We start from the raw sequence: 19,283 nt of genomic DNA, 5'->3' as shown, positions 1-19,283 counted from the left end.
ACAGAAGTTTTGATGTTGGGCTCCATCGATTTCTGGTCAGGTAAGCTAATATTTATTTTGAATTGCAATTGCATATTAAAGTGTTTCTGTTATTTGTGGAGATGGCCATCTAACTTTCTTATTATTTGACATTTTCTGTAGCAAGACTATTGCTTATATTTCAGAAACTTTCACAATTTGAATTGGATGTGTAACACAATGTAGAACTCCTAAGGAACCTCTTTAGGAGTCATTTAGGAAAACCTTGAATCGAGAAATATCAGAAGTATTTTTTCCTTACCTTGTTTTTTCTTGCTGTGGAGAAAAATAAACATTTTCTAAAGGTTTTTTTCTCCCTCTGCATACTCAGCTACCTTCATATTTTTAATAAGGCCTTGAATTTTATAGACTATTGTGACTCCATGGGGGAGAGATTTGTTTTCCTTAATAGAAAGCTTGATTGATTGGATGCAGAAGATGGACTATATTCTGAAGATGAATAAGGAATATGAAGTGATTGTTGTGGATTTTGTTCACTGACATTTGGATGAATGCCATGATTAAAGCAGGGTGCTTCAAGCAGAAAAGGGAGGTTAATGCATCTGAATGCATTGTGAGGAACTTTTTTGCTCTTTGGACTTTTATGTGAGCAAAGTCTCAGGAGTTCACTGAGAACGTATTTGCATTCATTTTCAAAAACCTATCGCTATCTAGTTGAGTTTTTAAAGAAATGCAACGTGTACTTCAAAAGATGGCAAAGTTTGCAGTGGTCCTCAGGTCCTTAGAGAATTCTTTGTAAGTTATTTCATCCCACTAGAATGTCGCTTCTCGCACAATTTCTCTCTATGAAGGCTTTTACCTTGGGAGGGCTAACACAGTGTGTGAACTAGAGCATGCTGTTGACCTTGCCCTGGTGCTGAATTCATTCTGGTAGGCTAATGTGGATAAAGGCTCTGTTCAGTACTCACAGGTCTGAATCCTTGCAGTTTAAGGCAGGCAGCACTGATTCACTGACTCCCAGAGCTCTGACCCTGGGTGACTACTCCTGGTTACTTTTCACCCTTCTGGTAATGCACTCAAAACATGTTTGTTTGTTTTTTAATGTTTTCAGTACCCAGCTAAATGCCCTGGACTTGGGCTCTTACAAGAAGCATTCAGTTCCAATAGTATGTTAAGTGCCTATAAGCATTTCATTGCCGTAGGTTCAGCATCACTCGTGAGTGCTCTTTTCATGTAGTCCTCTATGGAATCTAAGATACCCTTTTCAGATATAGCTTCTCCTCTAGATTGTCAGCAACATGGCAACATCCAGCGAAATTATAGTAGTTCTGTATCCATACAAAGTCTGGATGCCATTCAGATAGCAATACAAAAGGCATACCTTGTGGGGAGGAATACTGGGTAGCCTCATTGAACATCATGCTTTTGTGGTTTAAATGAGTTACAAATAAACCCCCACAAAACGCATGAGTTCACCCAGTAATCCTTTGTCACAGGAAGAATGAGGTTGAATTAAGGTTATACAGGCAAACCAGTGTCCTTACATTACATAACCCTTGAATCATAGATTTTATACCTTTATTTAATGTATTTCTTTGTGTGAATCATGGAAACATTTAAAACAGCTCTCTTCAATGAAGGCATAGTGTCAATATCACTGAAGATGACTGCATTTCAATATGTTGATATAGTTTTTAGTCTACTCAATATACTTAAATTCTGGTACCCATTCTATAAAATCAGTCACATCTATTTTTGATCTGTAGATATATTTAAATCATATGAGAAATACTTAGAAATATGCTACTGTTGTGCAGGAAATAACAGCGCACAGCAGGATCTCTGGAGAATGCAGGTAACTTCTTAACCAAGAGCAGAATCTCAGTAAACGTTGAGGTACTAAGTCTGAATCACTTGTAATGCTTCTACCACTGAATAGAAGGAATTTTTCTAATATATTGCATTGTTTTGCATCATATGGAGATACAGTACTGGAGTTGTATGCTCACATAATCCCTAAATAGCAAATATTCATTGAATTTGATTTTGTAGAACCTTATTTTTGACTATTATGTCCTGTTTCCAAAGCCTGCTGTGGGTCTTATGAGCATGTTCTTTGAGATAGCTTTAATAATACTTCCTTCTCTTTTTGTCACCTACTCCTGTTATTACCTTGGGGATTCCTCAGACACATTTGCTGTAAATGTACTGTTAAGGAGGAAATACTGTTCCTTTCCATTATAGCAGTATGAGTTTTGCTTATTTTACTTTATGTAAAGAAAAAAAAATCCATTCCTCAGTAGTTGATTTTTGGACTAGGGAACAGTGGACTTATTATTACTATCATGTTTGCCATTGGTTTGCTATATGACTTTTAGCAAGCTACTGCCTTTGTTGTTTTTATCTATTTTAATGGTCTCTGCTCTCAAGATATTGTAGACTTTCTCTTCTATATTCACATAGTATCTGTAGTGCAAAGTCCTCTTCACAGCTTGTGCTTCTCTGTGAAAAATAAAAATAATAACAAAAAGCAGAGTTGCAGAATTGTTAGAAATCTATGAATTATACACTGTCTGAAATAGGAATCCTGAAATTCCTGGAGGAAAGATCAATAATTTATTGATGAAAAATTTCATGATGAAAACTGTTTTCATACTACTCATAAAAAATGTACTACTGTGTTTGAAATATCATTTTCCCACTGTTTTCACACAATGATATAAAAGAGAGTAACTGTTACTACTTCATTTAGCTTCTGCAGAATTGTTAATCATGTTATTCAAATCATACAATATCTGAAGTACAGATATAGTTGTTTTTTCTTCCCTATACAGACAATCATAATAGTAAAAACCACACAAATGAACAAACAAAAACCCTGTATTTCCTAAATCTAGGCATTCTCAATATGGAGAAATGGGTTTATTATCAGAATTTGGAATGCATAAAAGTAGCTTTTGGGGTAGCAGTTAAGAGGGGAAAGAGGAAGAGTCTGCATGGTGCTGTTTGCTCACTGATGCTATTTCTTCCAAACACTTCATCCAGTGCAGAGACCAGGGCATCAGATGAAATAAAATCTTGAATCTATGAGGATATTTACTGTCTTAATGCCAAACATCCCTTCCTTTAGGGCAAGGCTGATTAAGGGGAGTGGAGAAGAATGACAGTTCCTGGAGGCATGATTCTTTTGAAAAATCTCCCCACTTTCAGCACTGCTGTGCCTTTGAAACTGTATGAATCATTCATTGCCATGCAGATGTGGCTTTGAAAAGAGCTGTGAAACCGTGCACCTATAACATTACCCAGAGGTAGCCATCTGTTAGCAACACATACAGCTCATCCTGTGCTTTAACATTAACTTATTGAGAGTTGGAAGTTATTTAGATTTTGTTTATTTCCAAATGCAAAGATTCTCCAAATAGAAATCTTCAAGACCATCCCCTTTTCTAGTTTTCTTAAGTGAAGTAAGATGTAGTATGGATTCTGGGATCAAATTCTAATACTTGTTGCCACCTCTACTGATTTTAGTTTGAGTGGAGATACCTGTATGTAAGCTGAGATACCACAGAGAAACAGTGATAGTGGTTCTACATATGGCTCTCCTGAAGAAAAAGATAGCAAGGAAAAGACTCTTCATCAGATGACTCATCTGCTGTTCTCATTCTCTGTAGAATCCCATAGGACTCCTCATATCTTCATGCTACTCAAAAGAGTAACATAATGAACTATCTAATAACTTAATTGTTCATTCCATTTAAACAAGAAGTCTTTTTTTCCCCTGTTACTCTACTCTGTTCAGAAAGGTACTGCTGAGATCACATCCTGTGAAGTCAAAATTCTTCTAAAGTGTAGACGCTCACTTTTAAAAGACAACACAGTTTTTAATGAGATGTCAAGAAGTCATTATTGAAGCGTAACCTCTATGGGAACTGTAGTCAATCGCTGAAGCCATCAGCAATATTCAAGCTGCCCCAAGCTTAAGAGAGCTATGTCCTACTGTTCAGTGAGAGCAATAAAAGAAAGTAGTTCTTGCTATCACTGTTTTATGTCTTTTAAAAAAATAATAATAAAAATTAAACATCTGAACTTTTCCTTCTTATGTTCCTAGCTACTTGGGAAGTCAATGTCTTCTGCAAACAGCCTGTTTGCTTTGTATTGCATCCTTTCCCTAATTCTATTACTGGTGATTCGAGGCTCTGACAACTAGACACAAATTTAGAGGCAGATTTTCTGCTGGAGTGCAGCCTAAAAGATGTTCGTTTTCTGAGAGCCAAATAACAGTGCTGATGTTATGCAGTCTCTTTGCTGCTTTGAACGTGGCTGCCTATAAAATGCTATTGATGTTCTAATATACAGCACAGTACTAAAGAGATTCTAGTTATCTTGAAGCAGGATCGATAGAGGTATTTGGGTAACTGTCTTTGAAGTCACTAGGTGTAAAGTCCCACAGGGATACATCCGTCCTCCACTTTTCTCTTTCAGTTTATCCGCTGTTACAAAAAACAAAAACAAAAAAAAACCTGTAGCTTCTCATCTTGTTTTGTTCTGATCACAGAGTCATCCTTGCTGCATGAATGACAGTGTGTGGCCAAACTGTCTTCTGCAGCAAACCAGGCTGTGGCCTTGAGAACAAAATCTTTAGTGTGTAGCTCTGGGGGTTGGTTGGCTCCACAGACTCTTGCTGAGACGTGATGTGGTAAAATTACACCAATTTTGTCTTCCTGTGTCTTATCTAGTCCTCTAACAGTGTCTTGGTAGCTTTAACCATCAGCATGTCCCTTCTCTCTTTGCAGGCTGTGATTTTAGTCAGCATATTAAGTTAGTCTTTTGCTACAAAAAGTGGCCACAACAGTCTTCGTCTTCGTACAGACACCTTAAAAAAAAAAAAAAAGAACAACAACAAAGATTGTTGATTGATCAACAAATGTTGATTGATGTACCCCTTAGGAGTACAACATGGTGCTCTAAGGGATGGTTTCTTCATTGCCTGCATCTGTTTCCACTGAGGCTCATCCTAACCAGTTTTGCCAGGTTTTCTTTGTGCCACTTCACCTGGGTGTCCTGGAGATCAAGAGCAGATGCGTTTGGCTTTATGTAGCCTTTATGTCAATGTGAGAACAGGCAATTCTGTGATCTTTCCTGTTCTGTAATGTGGATACAATGCACTGGAGGCAGCCCTTGTAGTGACTTATTTGAAATTATGTGATTAATTAGCATTCAGGAAGTCAGCACTATAGTCTTGTTGATAATAAAAGCCATCCTAGTGATGACTAGATGTGACAGTGGCTTTGTGTCTAGTTTATAAGTCTAGTTTTGAGGTGTAAAGAGGTAGTGATTTTAGCTTAGAAGTTCATTTCTCGTTTAAAGTTACTTTCAGTATGGGGCCTTGGGGTTTCTGCAAAAATCATTTTAAGGCTTAAAATACAGAGAAGAGTTACAATGAATTTAAGTATGGAGATCTCTACGTGGAGAAGCTGAAAGGTGTAGTAGCGCTTTTATAAAACACTGCAGTTACATCCAGCCACGTTGCAGAGTCCTGGAAGCTCTGCTGGACAGTTCTGCAGTTTAGAAGGCTGAATTTGTTGCTGTTGAAATTAGTGTTAATGCTAAAGAGATACTAAACAAACGAACAACTAAGAAGTATTTGGAAGCTTCTGAAAAGTGTCTGATGCAGAAATCTGCCTTACTGCCCTTGAAGTTCTGAGCTCAGCTCCTGTGGGCTGCAGTGAGGTGTTCTTTGAACACTCAGCTGTGCGTGTGCTAGTCAGAGGTAGGAACTGTAGAAAAAGCTGCTGTAGAAATGGCAGAAAATTAATTGAGGCATTTTGCCTGGATTTGGGCAATGTTCAACAAATGCAAGGCTGTCAGAAAAAAATCAGAGAACAATGAAGAATGATGTTAAATCGCTTCGCAGCAACTGCGGTCTCTCAAATGCTTTCTCAGAATTAAGGGTTTTTTTAATGTATAAATAGAGAAAACAATCTGTTGTTACATAATAAATTAGCATTGAGTGTGTTGCAAAAATAAGGCTGGGTTTTGTATAAACAAAATGGAATCTTTATGTAAATGTTATGTAAATGTGACATTTAAGTTAAACTGTTGGAGTGGGGAAGTTGAGATTAACAAGGTGCAGATCTCATCGTGTTTATGTGTTGCAACTGTGAATTAAAACAGTTTGTTATTTGTGTTGCTCAGCCTTTCAGCTCCTGTCTGTCAGCGAGAAATACGCGGTTTGTGGAAGGCAAAGCGTGGCGAGATTGAGTTCAGGCCGCTTTTAAATAACTTCCCTATTAGTTTAGTGGAGCTGGATCAAAGGATGTCTGTCAGACGGCAGCGTGTGCCCGTGGTGAAGCCCTTGGGGTTAATATCTCAGAAGCATTTGTCGCCGAGCAGCGTGCCTGGCTGCGCACGGCGGGCGCTCGGTGCCCCAGAGCTCCGGCGGCTGGCACCGCCAGAGGGCGGGCTCGGCCCGGCGCAGCGGCGTGCGGAGAGTCGGGTCGGTGCTCCGGTAACCGCGTGGCTGTTAAGAAACGGGCTGCTTTCAGTCCTTGCTCTTGTAAGTTCTAGTGCGTAGACCTGGTTCTAGGTTTTCTGAGCGTTCCAGGGGAGTTTATAGAGTAAAAGAAGTCTATACGTCTAAAAATCTGCAGTATGGTAAGATGCAAAGAATGGGCATGAGGAACAAAAATAAAGAAGCCAGGAGACTCGGTTTCTCATATCTGCTTACCCACAGATTGGGTGGGTTCAGGGGCTTGAAACACAGGGTCATTAGAACCTGATGTCTGTGTTACTGGCTGCAGTCACGTTGATCTCAGTAGTAAATTCATAAACAGGAGTTGACTGCATTTATTTACAGCACTGATGGCAACATTAGTACGTTTAGAGCTGTAAGTAAGATGCCCAGGGTGAAGCTGTAGTAAGTATAGTGCTTAGAAGCACTGCCTGTGTGGGTCAGGAGGCGTTCTTGTGAATCGCAAGCAGAATAAATCATAGAATGATTGGGATTAGAAGGGACCCTTAAAAGCCATTCAGGCCAGCTCCCCTGCAGCGAACAGGGACAGCTAAACAGTTCTATCAGGTGCTCAGAGCCCCATCCAACCTGACTTTGAGTGTCTCCAGGAATGAGGCATCTAGCTCCTTTCTGGGCAACCAGTTCCTGTACCTCACCAACCTGATTGTAGAATCCTTCCTCATTATATCCAGTCTAATCTTCACTCTTTTAGTTTGAAGCCTTTCTCTTTGTCCTATCTATACAACAGACCCTGCTGAAGAGTCTGTCCCTTTCTTTCTTACAGCCCCTCTTTAGATACTGAAAGGCTGCTCCCAGGTCTTCCCAGAGCCTTCTCTTTTCTGGTCTGAACAGCCCTAGCTTTATTAGCCTGTCCTCATAGGGGTGGTGTTGCATCCCTTGGATCAGTTTTGCTAACCCTGGAACTTTTTCTGGCTGACCAATGGTGCTGTGGTGTGTGGTGAAATCCTTGCTTCATTGTGGACAGTAGGGATTCAGGAAGATCAGAGTTTTACCCTGAAGGTCTCTGTGCTTTTTCTTTTCATAGTGAAGCAGGATAATGGTCATCCTTTGTAAAATGCTTTGAGATCTATGGATTAAAAATGCTATATAAGAGCTCAACGTTTTTATTTATTGTAAGCTCTTTACATAACGCCAAGAACAGATGATGAAACAGGACAGGAAGTAACTATTGGATTTGAAATCACAGTCTATCACAGATATAAATTTAGGGTGAAAGAAAAAGGAAATGTCAATTTTTCTTAGCAATCTGTACACACTCTTAATTGCTTCTACTTGGTCAGATTATGAATGCAAATAGAGTACTGCAATAAAAAAAGTGATTTTTTTTAGAGGCTAAGAAAAAAAATGTTATTTAAGGTATGCAGCTCAATAAGGATCACTTCTTCCTTAACTCCTGAAGAGATTACAGCCTGTGAATCAAAATCTCATGCAGACTTCCATCTTAAAGTTCTGAAATAAATACTAGTTGGGTAACCCTCATAATTTTGAAGAACGGGTCAGAATCTGCAGATTTTTTTTTATGTAACAGTCTGAAGTAGTAAAGAAACATGCTGTAGGCTTCCTAGTATATCTCAAAATGTAATTGCATTATCTTCGTGCAGTACTGAAGAATGAGCTAAGGCCATAGAAACCAGTGGATAATACTTTTTATCACACAGTTCTTTTTTTTTCTTTTTTTTTTTTTTTTGCTTTCTCCTGAAGATTTAGCATTTTTGGGTTCTTTTTTGCAACACAGCATAACTGGATATGACTGATGTAATAGCTGGCTGAAAAACACCACTCTGTCTGGTCTGGTGTTATGATCTACGTGAATATCAAAATGGAGTTTGCTTGCCTACGTTGAATGATGTTAAGCCAAACTTAAAAAGCGTAGAATAAAGCAGAATACATGCTTGATAGATGTAAAGAGAATCAGAATGTATAAGTAGTAAGTACTGCTCTCCTATTTTTTATGTGAATGCTGATATTATATAATAAATATTAACTCATCTAGCTATAAGGATAATGGTATTGCCCTGTGCTAGTTCTGGTAGATTTAGAGATTATTTTAAAATGCATCTAGCATTTTGGTACAATAAATTGCTTTTCAAATCTGGATTAGACTATAGCTCTGAAAATATTAGATGTAGACATTTGAAACCTGCTAGTGAGGCATGGTATTTTGCCAAAAGGGCCAACCGTAACCTGGGGTGCATCACGCATGTGGCAGTGACCACAGCCCCAAGCCTGCCAGAGTTCAAGAAGTGTTTGGACAACTCTCAAACACAGGATTCTGCTCCTGTGTAGAGCCAGAATTTGGGCTACGTGATCTTTATGGTCTCTTCCAACTCAGGGTGTTCTTTGATTCAGTGAAAGTACAGACCTAATTTTTTTTTTTTTTAACCAATCATAGGGAGATAAGATCAGAATATAACTTTATTAGTGATTCTGTTTGAGTTCTACCAAACTCAAATATGTGTTAAAAATATGTTTTCTGCATATATGGAAAATATATAAGCCAGAAAGATTAGCCATGAGTTGCTCAGGTAACTTTTCTCATTTTAATGCCATTGGACTGTAGCAAAACTCAGGGACAAATATTGTAAAAGAATTACCTAAGTAGAGTTGATCCTGCAATGGAACAGAGACTAGCTATCCTCTGCAGGCTTCACAGATTGTCTAAAAGAAATAATAGTGCGTGTATTCATTGAAAGTTTTGCAAACACACAGCAAAAATGAAAAGTAAAAGTCTGGCTGTAGAACGGTGTGTAGACTGACAGTGTTTTACCTATGCAAGAGTTTTCAGTAGATGTTTTGGTTTAGTACACAGCAGAAAAAGTGTTGCTTCTTAGAAGAGTATGTCTGTCTTGTTTTCTGTATGCTACCTGAATAGACTGCACTGTACTTCTTATAACAATTTACTGCAATCAGGCCTGCTGTCGGTATTGGAGTTAGCTGCCTTTTTTGTGTTCCACTGCTGTGTGACAAACTTGTATTTAGGACCTAAGGCTATGTTCCAGTTCATAACTGAATGAGGTCTACAGCCAAATGTTGAGGACTTCAAAGTACACCCAGAATTTCCCTCTCTGGGGACTCTGCACAGAACTTAAGAGCTTCTGAGTGCAGGTCTGGAATTTCCCAGGGCCTTCGGTATCACAGAACTGCTGATCATTCCTCTCCCCAGAAAGAGGAGATGCAGCTGAAGTTTATTTCCAGGAAATCAAAATAAAAGTGATCTGATGTAGATGGCATTTTTGTACTGAAAAATGTTTTATAGAATTAACCTTTCTTTTAAGATGATAGCAAAAGATGGAGGAACTTGTTTTTCATTAGAAGTAAATGATTAAAACTGCACCTGTTTAAATGGCTAGAGCTTGAGAACAGCCTTTGGTGATCAGTTAGTTTTATCTGACTGCCAAGTGAGTACTTTTACGTTAGTGAGACTTATGTTATAATTGGTCTCAAGGCTAGGGACTGTGTTCTGTTGAAAATAAATTACAGGTGAGATATTACTAAATGAACTTTAATCAAGGGTTTTCCTCTGTACATGTTCAGTGAGGATTTGTCCTGTATATTAATGTAGTTGGCAGCATCAATAACTGGTCAATATTAGTATTTCCTTGAGAGCTTTGTTTGACAGTCAGCTGGTGAAGCAGACATAGCATATGGTGGAAGCTTTCTGCAACGTACGTCTTAATAAATATTTAATTTCCTCTTGTTTATAATGTCTTGTACTTTTAAAACTATGTAAACAGTAAATTTAGAGGTGGTTAACAATGTAACCATGGAAACCTGTGTTACCTTCTTTCTCTATCTATAGACGTGGTTTTTTATTATATTTTTTATGTTTTTTTCCCCCTATCATGATTTGAACTGAACCAACAAAATAAGCCATAAACATTTTAAGCTTTTAAATCTAAATATAAGTGGTAGGTGATCTAGTCACAACCAATATTTGTATAATCAATGTAGGAGAGAGTTTGCATCCGTAGCACAGCAAGAATTAAATAACTAGTACCAAAGAACTGTATGCAATGCTTGCAGCAGGTCATGAGCAGGGATAATAGATCTCTGAATTTCTGAAGAATGGGGTCTCCAAATTTGCATTTTTTTTTCTATTATGAGAAGCTGGATAAGACAAACAGGTTAAAAATAATCTGATTTTTTAAATTGATATTTCAAGCATATGAGTGCTAGCTTGCATTAGGATCAAAGCATTCATTAGAGAAAATTATTGTGCCTTTTGGGTGGAGATTTCTGAATTGGAGACTGCCTCCACTGTGAAAAAATCAAGGTCACCTAAAGAGTCTTGTTTGTTTCCTCATAGCTGGAGAGGCATTCCTTTGGAGAACCTGGTAGGTAAAGCAGAAAGAAGCTGCAAGCATAGAAGACAAGTTAGCTACAAGTGTAAGAGCAACCATGTGGGGGTAGAGTAGAGCTTAACCTGGCCAAGTATTATGTGCCTTTCTAATTAACTCTTTGCAAAATAAGAATTGTGAATACAAAATACGTGTCTTATGCAATCAAAGAAAATTTTAAGATTTGATGATAATGCTTCGGATTCATATTATAATTGTAGACTATTATTTCAAGAGAATTTTAAATACGTTGGCATGACAGTAATTAAGCTCAGTGGGGAGGGTTACTGGTCTTTATTTTGTCAAATGAACAATCAGTTTCAGTAATATAAAGCTATATTTATTTTTCTGGATTAATTTAGTTGTATAATGAGAGATCTATTACCTGAATGCTTGTATTGCCTCTTGACTTCTCTATTTTTAGAGCTGAAGAAAAAATTCTTATTGGTCTGAAGCATTATTTTGTTTTTTATTACTGTTCTGTTTGTGCTGCACTGTCAGGTTTTAAGAATTTGATTTGCCTGGATTTCTGTTACAGTCCTTGGAAGTCTTTTCTCTGCTTTTATGGGCAGCAGCATTAGTTTCTATGATCTCTAGATTCTGTGATAGATTCTATGATTCTAGTTCTTTGAGATACCCATCTTTGCAAGATTTTTCCTGTCACCTATGGTTCCTGATTCCAGACATGAATATTTGTTGATGTTTTGCATGGCCTGGTCAGAGTTTTGGATGAGCCAAAAGCAATTTAAGGATGATGATTTCTATTGAATAATTTTGATATTTCTTACTCATGGTTTTCTCTAAGCTTTTGTTCTGTGGTACCGCGTTGCATTCTGTCTAATACAAATTTCCAGTTCCCAAAGGAGTTGTTCTAGAAGTTGTTTTGAGTTCATGTAAAGAAATTGTATGGACGCATTACACTTCTGTAAAAAAAAAAAAAAAAACAAAAAAACAAACAAACAACAAAAAAAAAAACACAAGCCAGCCTTAACAGGGGACAAAGTGTTGAATTTTAAAAGGTCACTTTTGAATGGCAGTGTTAGTGCAGCTATAACTAAACAAAAAGTAGTGATTGGTGTGTCTGTGGCTAAATTTCTGGGCACAGTCTGTGAATTCTCTGATGGAGGAGAAGAGTTGAGGCATATGCCCACAAAATTGCAGATGTGATATGTTGATATGTAGATTGCTTAGAGTAGACTTATTTGCTTAATGTTTCCAAGTTAAAAGATATTTCAGTGCCAGGAGGCAAATACCTATATGAAAAAGTATTAATCTTTGTTGCTTTTTAGACAGCGCTTAAGGAAGGGTGTTCTTTGCAGATCAAAGGCATAATACTCAAAAGGCAATATCCAAAAGTTACCTTCCAGTACCATGCATGTCCCTAATTCCTCATCAAATTATTTTTGCGCTTCGTTTCACAGCTCTAAATGTTTTTTTCCTCCTTCTGTTGAACTGAGGAAAAATGAAAATGTGATCCACCTCCAAGAAGCAGGGAAACAAGCTTTTATAAGTGCTCTCAAGTGCACAGGCCAAATCAATGGGGAAAGCCTGAAAGTATTTTTCTCAAATTTCTTTCACCTTAAGCATGGCATTATAACAAAAGGCTCAGAAAGCAATATTCAGGCAGAAGTGTTTTGCTCCAGCTGATGGTGTCTCTGAAGAGTTCAGAAGTAAATTAGAAAAATAATGACTACTTTCATTAAGATATTTCAGCTATGGAAGCAAATGTGTTAGGGTTGTATGCTTTTGCTAGAGCTGTAGATGCACAAATGCTTTTTAGAATCAAACTGACAAGTTATTTAATCACAAAGTCGGCACATCTGTATGCTGATTATGATCAGTGTATTGAAGGCAGCGTGCATTTTGGCTGGGTGATTTATTGTTTCACTTCAGTAGCATCGACCTCCAGAGCCTGGGCAGTGGTCACAGCATGCCAACTTCTTCATGTCTCTTGAGGGCAGTACACAGGAAACATGCTGTTATGACTTACTTAGGTATTACATATTTTTATCAGAGGTATACTTGACATTTTACACCAGCTGATAGCGAGAAGATCTTTCATTTTTTCAATAGAGTAACATGAATAGCCTGTGCATTTATGTTAGAAATGATTTAGGACTCTTTCCATGGGAATATAATGGTATTTTCATCTCCTTATTAAATGAAAAAGATTAGCTAATAATGTCATGATATTGGATCTGTATCTTGTACTTTCTTGGTTGTTTCCCTATAACATATCTGTTGAGATAAACAGACTCCTCATTCTGTTTCTATGTGTTCTACGAAAATAAAGACAATTTTGTCTCTATGCCAAGAGCTACATGACTTTAGGTCCTGATGCTGCTGCCTTCTTGAGGCAACTGTTAATGCCTTCCCAACCTGCCCTGCATCCCCCATGACAGCACTGCAGTCATGTGGCAGCACACAGCCTTCTGCTCCTCCATTTGTTCCCCATGCTGCCTCTGTCAGTGCAGAGGCATTTTGAGATGCACCTGAGCCTGTTGGGTACTCAGAACAGGCTTGAGAGCTTTTTCTACAAGGCCATTCTATGTCTTATTGCAGTCTTTTGAGCAAAACGTGCTGTGAAGGATACAGAAATATATTTTAGCAGTCCTGTAACAAGCCATAGAAATGTTTTAAGCTGCTATTCTTTGTATGTACCACATTTCCTACATTTGTGTATTTATTTTTAAGTTATGATTAACATCAAAGGGGCATGAGGTTCTTTTTCTGTTCCAGTTTACTGCTAGCCCTTAGGAAGTTATGTTAATGAAGAAAGCTCTCAAAAGACTCAATTCAAATGTACATTGGATGATGAAAATGTCTTCCCTGGTTTTGTTGGTTTTTATCTCAGTTGTAATTTTCAAAGGCAGTGTGATTTTTTTTTGGAAACATGTCTAATTACTCTTTTTTTTGTTTGTTTTAATATACAAAAGAACAAAAGGGGACCTCTAACAGGAGCTTGTCTGTTTTCATTCTTGAATATGTAATAAAACAGTTTGTGGTCTGTCTGTATATGAAATTAATTTATTCCTGAGTTTAATTCCATTCCATCTGTGCTTTTTTTTTTTTTTTTGAGTTGTTGCTGCTAAACAAAAGATCTAAATAAAATATATATGAGCACCTGGCAACCTGGAGCTGTGCATTTGTGCACAATCCTGCCAACTCTGTGAGAAATCTCAGGCCAGAAGAGTTGTTGTTAGTGACTGCCTACAAGGAGAGGAGCAGCAGCACAGCAGTGCTGATAATGTTGCAGTCCCGGTAGGAATAGATAATACGTGTTGTCAGTCACTGGGTTTGGAAAAGGAAGCATGGATTACATCACTAGGTAGCAAAAAGAAAACGAATGGAGGACAGTTGCATTGTTTATTACTTGTACTGCGTATGAGAAGACAAGCAGTACATTTGTTCTGGAAAATGCTTCTGTATTTTCCGTAATTGCGTGATTGATAATTATTTGTAGTCTTTCATCTTTGTAGAAGCGCTTGTATCTCATAACTGACGTAACTGGAAATAGGACTGAGGCCATCCATTTTAAAATCCACCATTACCACATATAGTTAGGAACATGCAGAGTATTTTTAGTCTCCTTGGTGTCGCACGTTTGCCATATGTGTTTGGTGTAACAGTACACATCCCAGCTCTGCTGAAATGGCTGAACGTGGGGTAACATGCTATTTAGTGAGGGTAACTCTTTGCTAAACGCTCTTAATGCTTTATTGATTTAATCTGGTTAGATGTCTCAAATCAGGGAAAAAACAAAACAAGTCTTCCTGCTATGCAAACTGTTTGAGATGGAAGTTTCTGGGGTATATGCTTGTTTTTCTATGCATTTTTGTACAATATGCAGTGTTGCTTATATTTAAAATACTGGAAAGCGAAGAACCTCAATTAATCTCATCTAACTGAATGGACTTCACAATGCCTCCTTCCTTCCCCTTCACACATTTAAGAAGGGAAACGATGCTCAGGATTTTTCATCCATTGGCATGGCTTGAGGTAGGGGAGGAAGCAGGACCTAGTTATTTCTATTACATGCATAAATGTCTCAGAAGGCATCATTTAAAGGCAGTGCTTCCAAGAGCAACAGGCTTTGATTCCTCTTGGCTTTATGGAAATTGTAGCTGCAAGATGTAGAAATAGGCTAAAAATTAGTTTGCTTTGGTATTGTGTCCTACCCACTCTGCCAAAGGGTAAATCATAACACTGTGGACTGGAGGAGCAATTCCACTAAATTCAGATCAATAGTGAAATGAGTGGGAGTGGAAGGCAGTTCTTGGACAAAGTTCTGACAGAGCAGCAGACTGGGCTTCCTGGCAGCAGAGGGCATTAATATGTTAAAGCATTAAAATATGCATGTTGGGAAAAGGATGGGCATGTTAGAGGTAATTATTTCACAGAAAAGTGATATTTCTTTCTATGAAAGCGATTCTGAGAGAATTCAGTGTGGTTGCTGCTGTAATTAGATATGTCTGTGTTATCTTCTTGTCTTTGAACCCTTGCAAGAGACTGCCACAGTCATAGAATCAGAGAATCCTTAGAGTTGGAAGAGACCTCTGAGGGCCATCTAGTCCAACCTCCCTGCAATGAACAGGGACACCACAGCTGGATCAGGTTGTCCAAGATCTGATCCAGCCTTGCCTTGGAAGTCTCCATGGTCAAGGCATCAACCACAAGACTAGGGTAACCTGTTCCAGTGCCTCACCACCCTCACTGTAAAAGTTATTTTCCTTATATCTTACCTAAATCTACCCTCCTTACGCTTGAAGCCATTTCCCCTTGTTCTGTAGCCGCAGACCCTGCTAAAGAGTCTGTCCCTTTCTTTCCTGTAGCTCCCCTTTAGATACTGAAGGTCACTAAGCAAAGTCCCTTTGCTTAATCTCTCAATTATTTAAGTAAAAGCAGAAAATGAATTAGTCTTCCAATCTTGTCTTTCTGATCTAGGAAAGGAAAACCTTGCTTGGAAGAGGTCTCCAGAAAATCTTTTTCCGAGTTATGCAAGGGCTGCTCTGTAATATGCTCCCATTAATCTTTTTAGGTGAGAATAATCTTCCTCAGTTGATGTCCAACATGTTGGCACCATTTGCTGTTGTTTCAAGGCCATCTATTTTCCTGGTCCTTAAAGATGATAAAAAGCTCAGCTCATGGGAATGGTGTTCATATATTCTGCTGTCAGTATTTTTGCTAAGGTCTGGATTTTGTAATCCTGGCAAATCATGCAGGCTGGACAGTAAAGTACTGTATCAATAGTGAAATGTGCTGGTTTTATCTTATATAAAACAACAGATAAGTGCTGTTTACTGAGGCCAGTAGTCTATGTTTTTGGATGCGTTATTCACCTGTTATCCAAACTAATGGGCCTGCTATTGCAGTAATACATGTGTTCATTTTGAAGTTAAAGGTTCTTTATAATTTGTTGCCTATAGATGCGACAGCTACTTTTACTTAGACAATTATAGCTGTTCTTTTGTCTAACACATTACACCAAAGGCCATGACTTTGCATCTGAATCGAATGCAGGTTTTTGGCAGTGTATCGTTCACTAGTGAAGGTGCCAGGGGACAGTTTTGTGTCAGGAACACTAGCATCTGGGGGCTGTTTTTCACCAGTCTAGCTGTTAAGAAAAACTCTGCTCATCTTCCTGACACTTAATTCGTCCTGCAGATCACAGAGGCTCTTTTGGCAGCTAATGTGGCTGGAGAGTACCTTGGTATTCTCTAGGTATCTTAGAGGTGCTTTGGGGGAAAAAAAAAGAAAAAAAAAATCAAAGCAGAATGGAGGTTGGTGACCAAATTTGGTCGCTAGTTGCTGAGGCTCCTAGGTGACTTCCTATGTGTGATGTGGTCAGCTAAGCCTGATCTGTCGTTCAGTCTATTTCCTTTCTGCATCCTATCTGCTGTTGTCTCTTCTATGGATTTGGCAGATCTGAGGAGATGAGAGATCTCTTTCATTGCTCTCTTTCAGTTTATTTAAAGATTACCATCTGCCCAAATAGATGCTGTTAATAAACACAGTGTGTGCTTATGAGTGATGTAGTCTTTGTTTTTTGTTTTTTTTACAAGTAAAATATTTTCCTAATTCCATTAGTAGATAATGGAAAGAATGCGTTCCTAACGGTTCTTCAGCTACAAGGGCCTTCTGCTATTTACACTTTTCTTCCTTTCCAAAAGATTTTCAGTTTCAATGTAATATCAAAGAAGCGGCTTTGAATGAGTATCTTCTAAAATTTTAAAGGCTGAGTTTAAAAGCTTTACTGAAGTCAAAGTTCCCTGTATCCACAAGGGTACTTGCTCTGCTACTTTGGCTTTTCCTTTTATTTTTTTTTTAAGCAGTTGGAAGAATTGCATCAGGGCTGCATAAGTAATGGTGGCAAACCCATTGCCTCCTAATGCTCCCACTTGTTCCCCTCATTTGTTTGGGTGATTACTCCTGCCTGCTTAGGGGGAATGCTTGGGGCAGGGCCAGCAAGTGGTGCCAGCACAGTATGAAACACCCCTGTGTAGTCCATTTGACCCTTCTGGAGTTTTTTGGGTTTTTTTTTTCCCTTTTCGTTGTTTCCCATTATGCAGTAACCTTTATTGCAGTGGGGATCCTAATTTATTTTTCTTTCTGGAGGTTGATGGCATACACACACTTCCCTATTTTGCATTCTTGCAGCATGAAAGCTAGTGATCATCACCATTTCTTCAACTGTTTTCCTTCAGCTTGACAACAGCAAAAAAGATATTTGAAATGCTACATTACCTGTGCAGTGGTACTGTTCTGATGCTCATGTGAAATGAAGAGGATTGCCACCTACATGCTACAGCCATACTTGCGTTCAGGGTGCTTTTTAGCAACAGATCTAACAAAGCCTAGGCAATGAATAATAAACAACAGATGCAAAAATATTACATTTTTGCAAGAACTGTTGTGCCTCCTCTGCAACTTCTACAGACAGATCTGTACAGAAGGATCCTAAAAAAGAGGAAGGAAATGATTTGTTCTATTGGTTTTAAAATCTAACTGAAAAGTGATGAGTAGCTGATCTGCTTTTTTTTTCTTTTTTTTTTTTGTTTTTCCTCCCAAACTGGAAGAAACTGGAGAACCCCACCATATGCTGAACGTTACTTGAGACTTTAGAGACTGACACTGTTTTGCCTTGCTTCATTCAGTCTTTAGAAGGAAACCTCAGAGTGATACCCATAAAAGGGGAGGCAGGAAGGGAGAGAGAGGGAGTTTAGAATCAGTATTTTAATTCCTACTAGCAGAGCTAGGAACTAAATTACGATGACCTGGAGACAAATTAAATTTAAGCATGTCCAGATCTTGGTTAGAACCTGCTGATGGAAGACATTTTATTCTTTAAATACAGTTGGTGGCTAAAATATTTTCACGTAAAATGTAAAAACAAATCCAAAAGAATTGTATAGGATTCATAAGTTGATTTAGAAATTTTTCTACAGTGTCTTGTCTTATTTGGTTACTTTTAGCATTAGGATCTTAATCCAGTGATTACTCATAACATTGGTCATTTAGACACCTCTTGTCCTTTCCTATCAAGTTCAGTTTTCCTTTGCTCATCTGTGCACCCTCTCCTTGCTTGCATAGTGACTTGTGCAAAGAGGAAAGTTCAGTCCAGCTACCAGCATGAGAAAAGGGGAGGAAATCAATATAGAGGTCTTTGCCTCCTCCCTAGATAATTGCATTGAATTCAAGATTGCTGTGCTTTGACCCTTGAAGTTTTCCTGGTATATATCAAACAGTGATGAAAGATGCTTGTGTTTAAGATGAAGGGCCCTTCAAAGGCGCCGTGTTGTGAAGCATTTATGCAGCTTCAGTGTGTGTTTCACTGTAATTATTCTTTCCTTTATTAAAAAGAACCAAGAAGACATCTGTGAATGTACACTGTAAATGGAGATACAACTTACATGTCTTGTTCTGGATTTAGGTATCATAGGTTGAATATTCTGTTTTTCCATGTGTTTACATGAAATAAATACCTGAAATTTTTAACATTGAAATAAGTAGGTTATTTCCACTGATATTTACAAGTTTAAAAATTTTTTCCAATCAAATTTTTCTGATAGAACACCAGCATTTTGTAATATCTTGCTGTGTGTATACGTATAGAATAGAATTACAGAAAACAAAATGCAGTAATTTTGACTTTAATAAAGAAAAAAACATTATATGGTGTTTAAATGATATGTGAAAAAGAATTCTAGATGTTCAGACGTTATCCTCTAATGTCTCATTGCTGTCAGTCCCAATTTTTGCCTGAGATTTTCACTTGGTTTGAGAACTTTTCTTTTAAAAGAAAACCAAAAACCTGAAAAAATCTTGAAAACTACTTCTTTCTGTCATTGTACCTGAGCAGTCTTTTCTGCTGAAGTGCAGTTTCCCTTGAAACTGTTTCTGTAGCTTCTGCTAGCCAGCCTCTCTCTGCCTTTTAC

General features: G+C 38.0%; 1 protein-coding gene across 5 annotated transcripts in view; it reads left to right on the top strand.

Annotated features, from left to right (window-relative positions):
* HHAT (hedgehog acyltransferase) overlaps positions 1-19,283 on the top strand; it is a 188,276-nt gene that overhangs the window by 83,988 nt on the left and 85,005 nt on the right. For 4 of the 5 annotated variants that reach the window (XM_090135107.1, XM_090135110.1, XM_090135106.1 and 1 more), the window contains one exon: positions 5-40. The exons of the other annotated variant lie outside the window; for it this stretch is intronic. In XM_090135107.1, the coding sequence (XP_089991233.1) occupies positions 5-40 (36 nt within the window). The remainder of the gene's footprint in view (positions 1-4; positions 41-19,283) is intronic. 5 annotated transcript variants of the gene reach the window in all.

Source organism: Phasianus colchicus, chromosome 2, assembly GCF_987193195.1.
Source record: "Phasianus colchicus chromosome 2, bPhaCol1.hap1.1, whole genome shotgun sequence".
Taxonomy (NCBI): domain Eukaryota; kingdom Metazoa; phylum Chordata; class Aves; order Galliformes; family Phasianidae; genus Phasianus; species Phasianus colchicus.
Note: the sequence above shows the minus strand (reverse complement) of the source record. Positions and strands in the feature narration are given on the sequence as shown.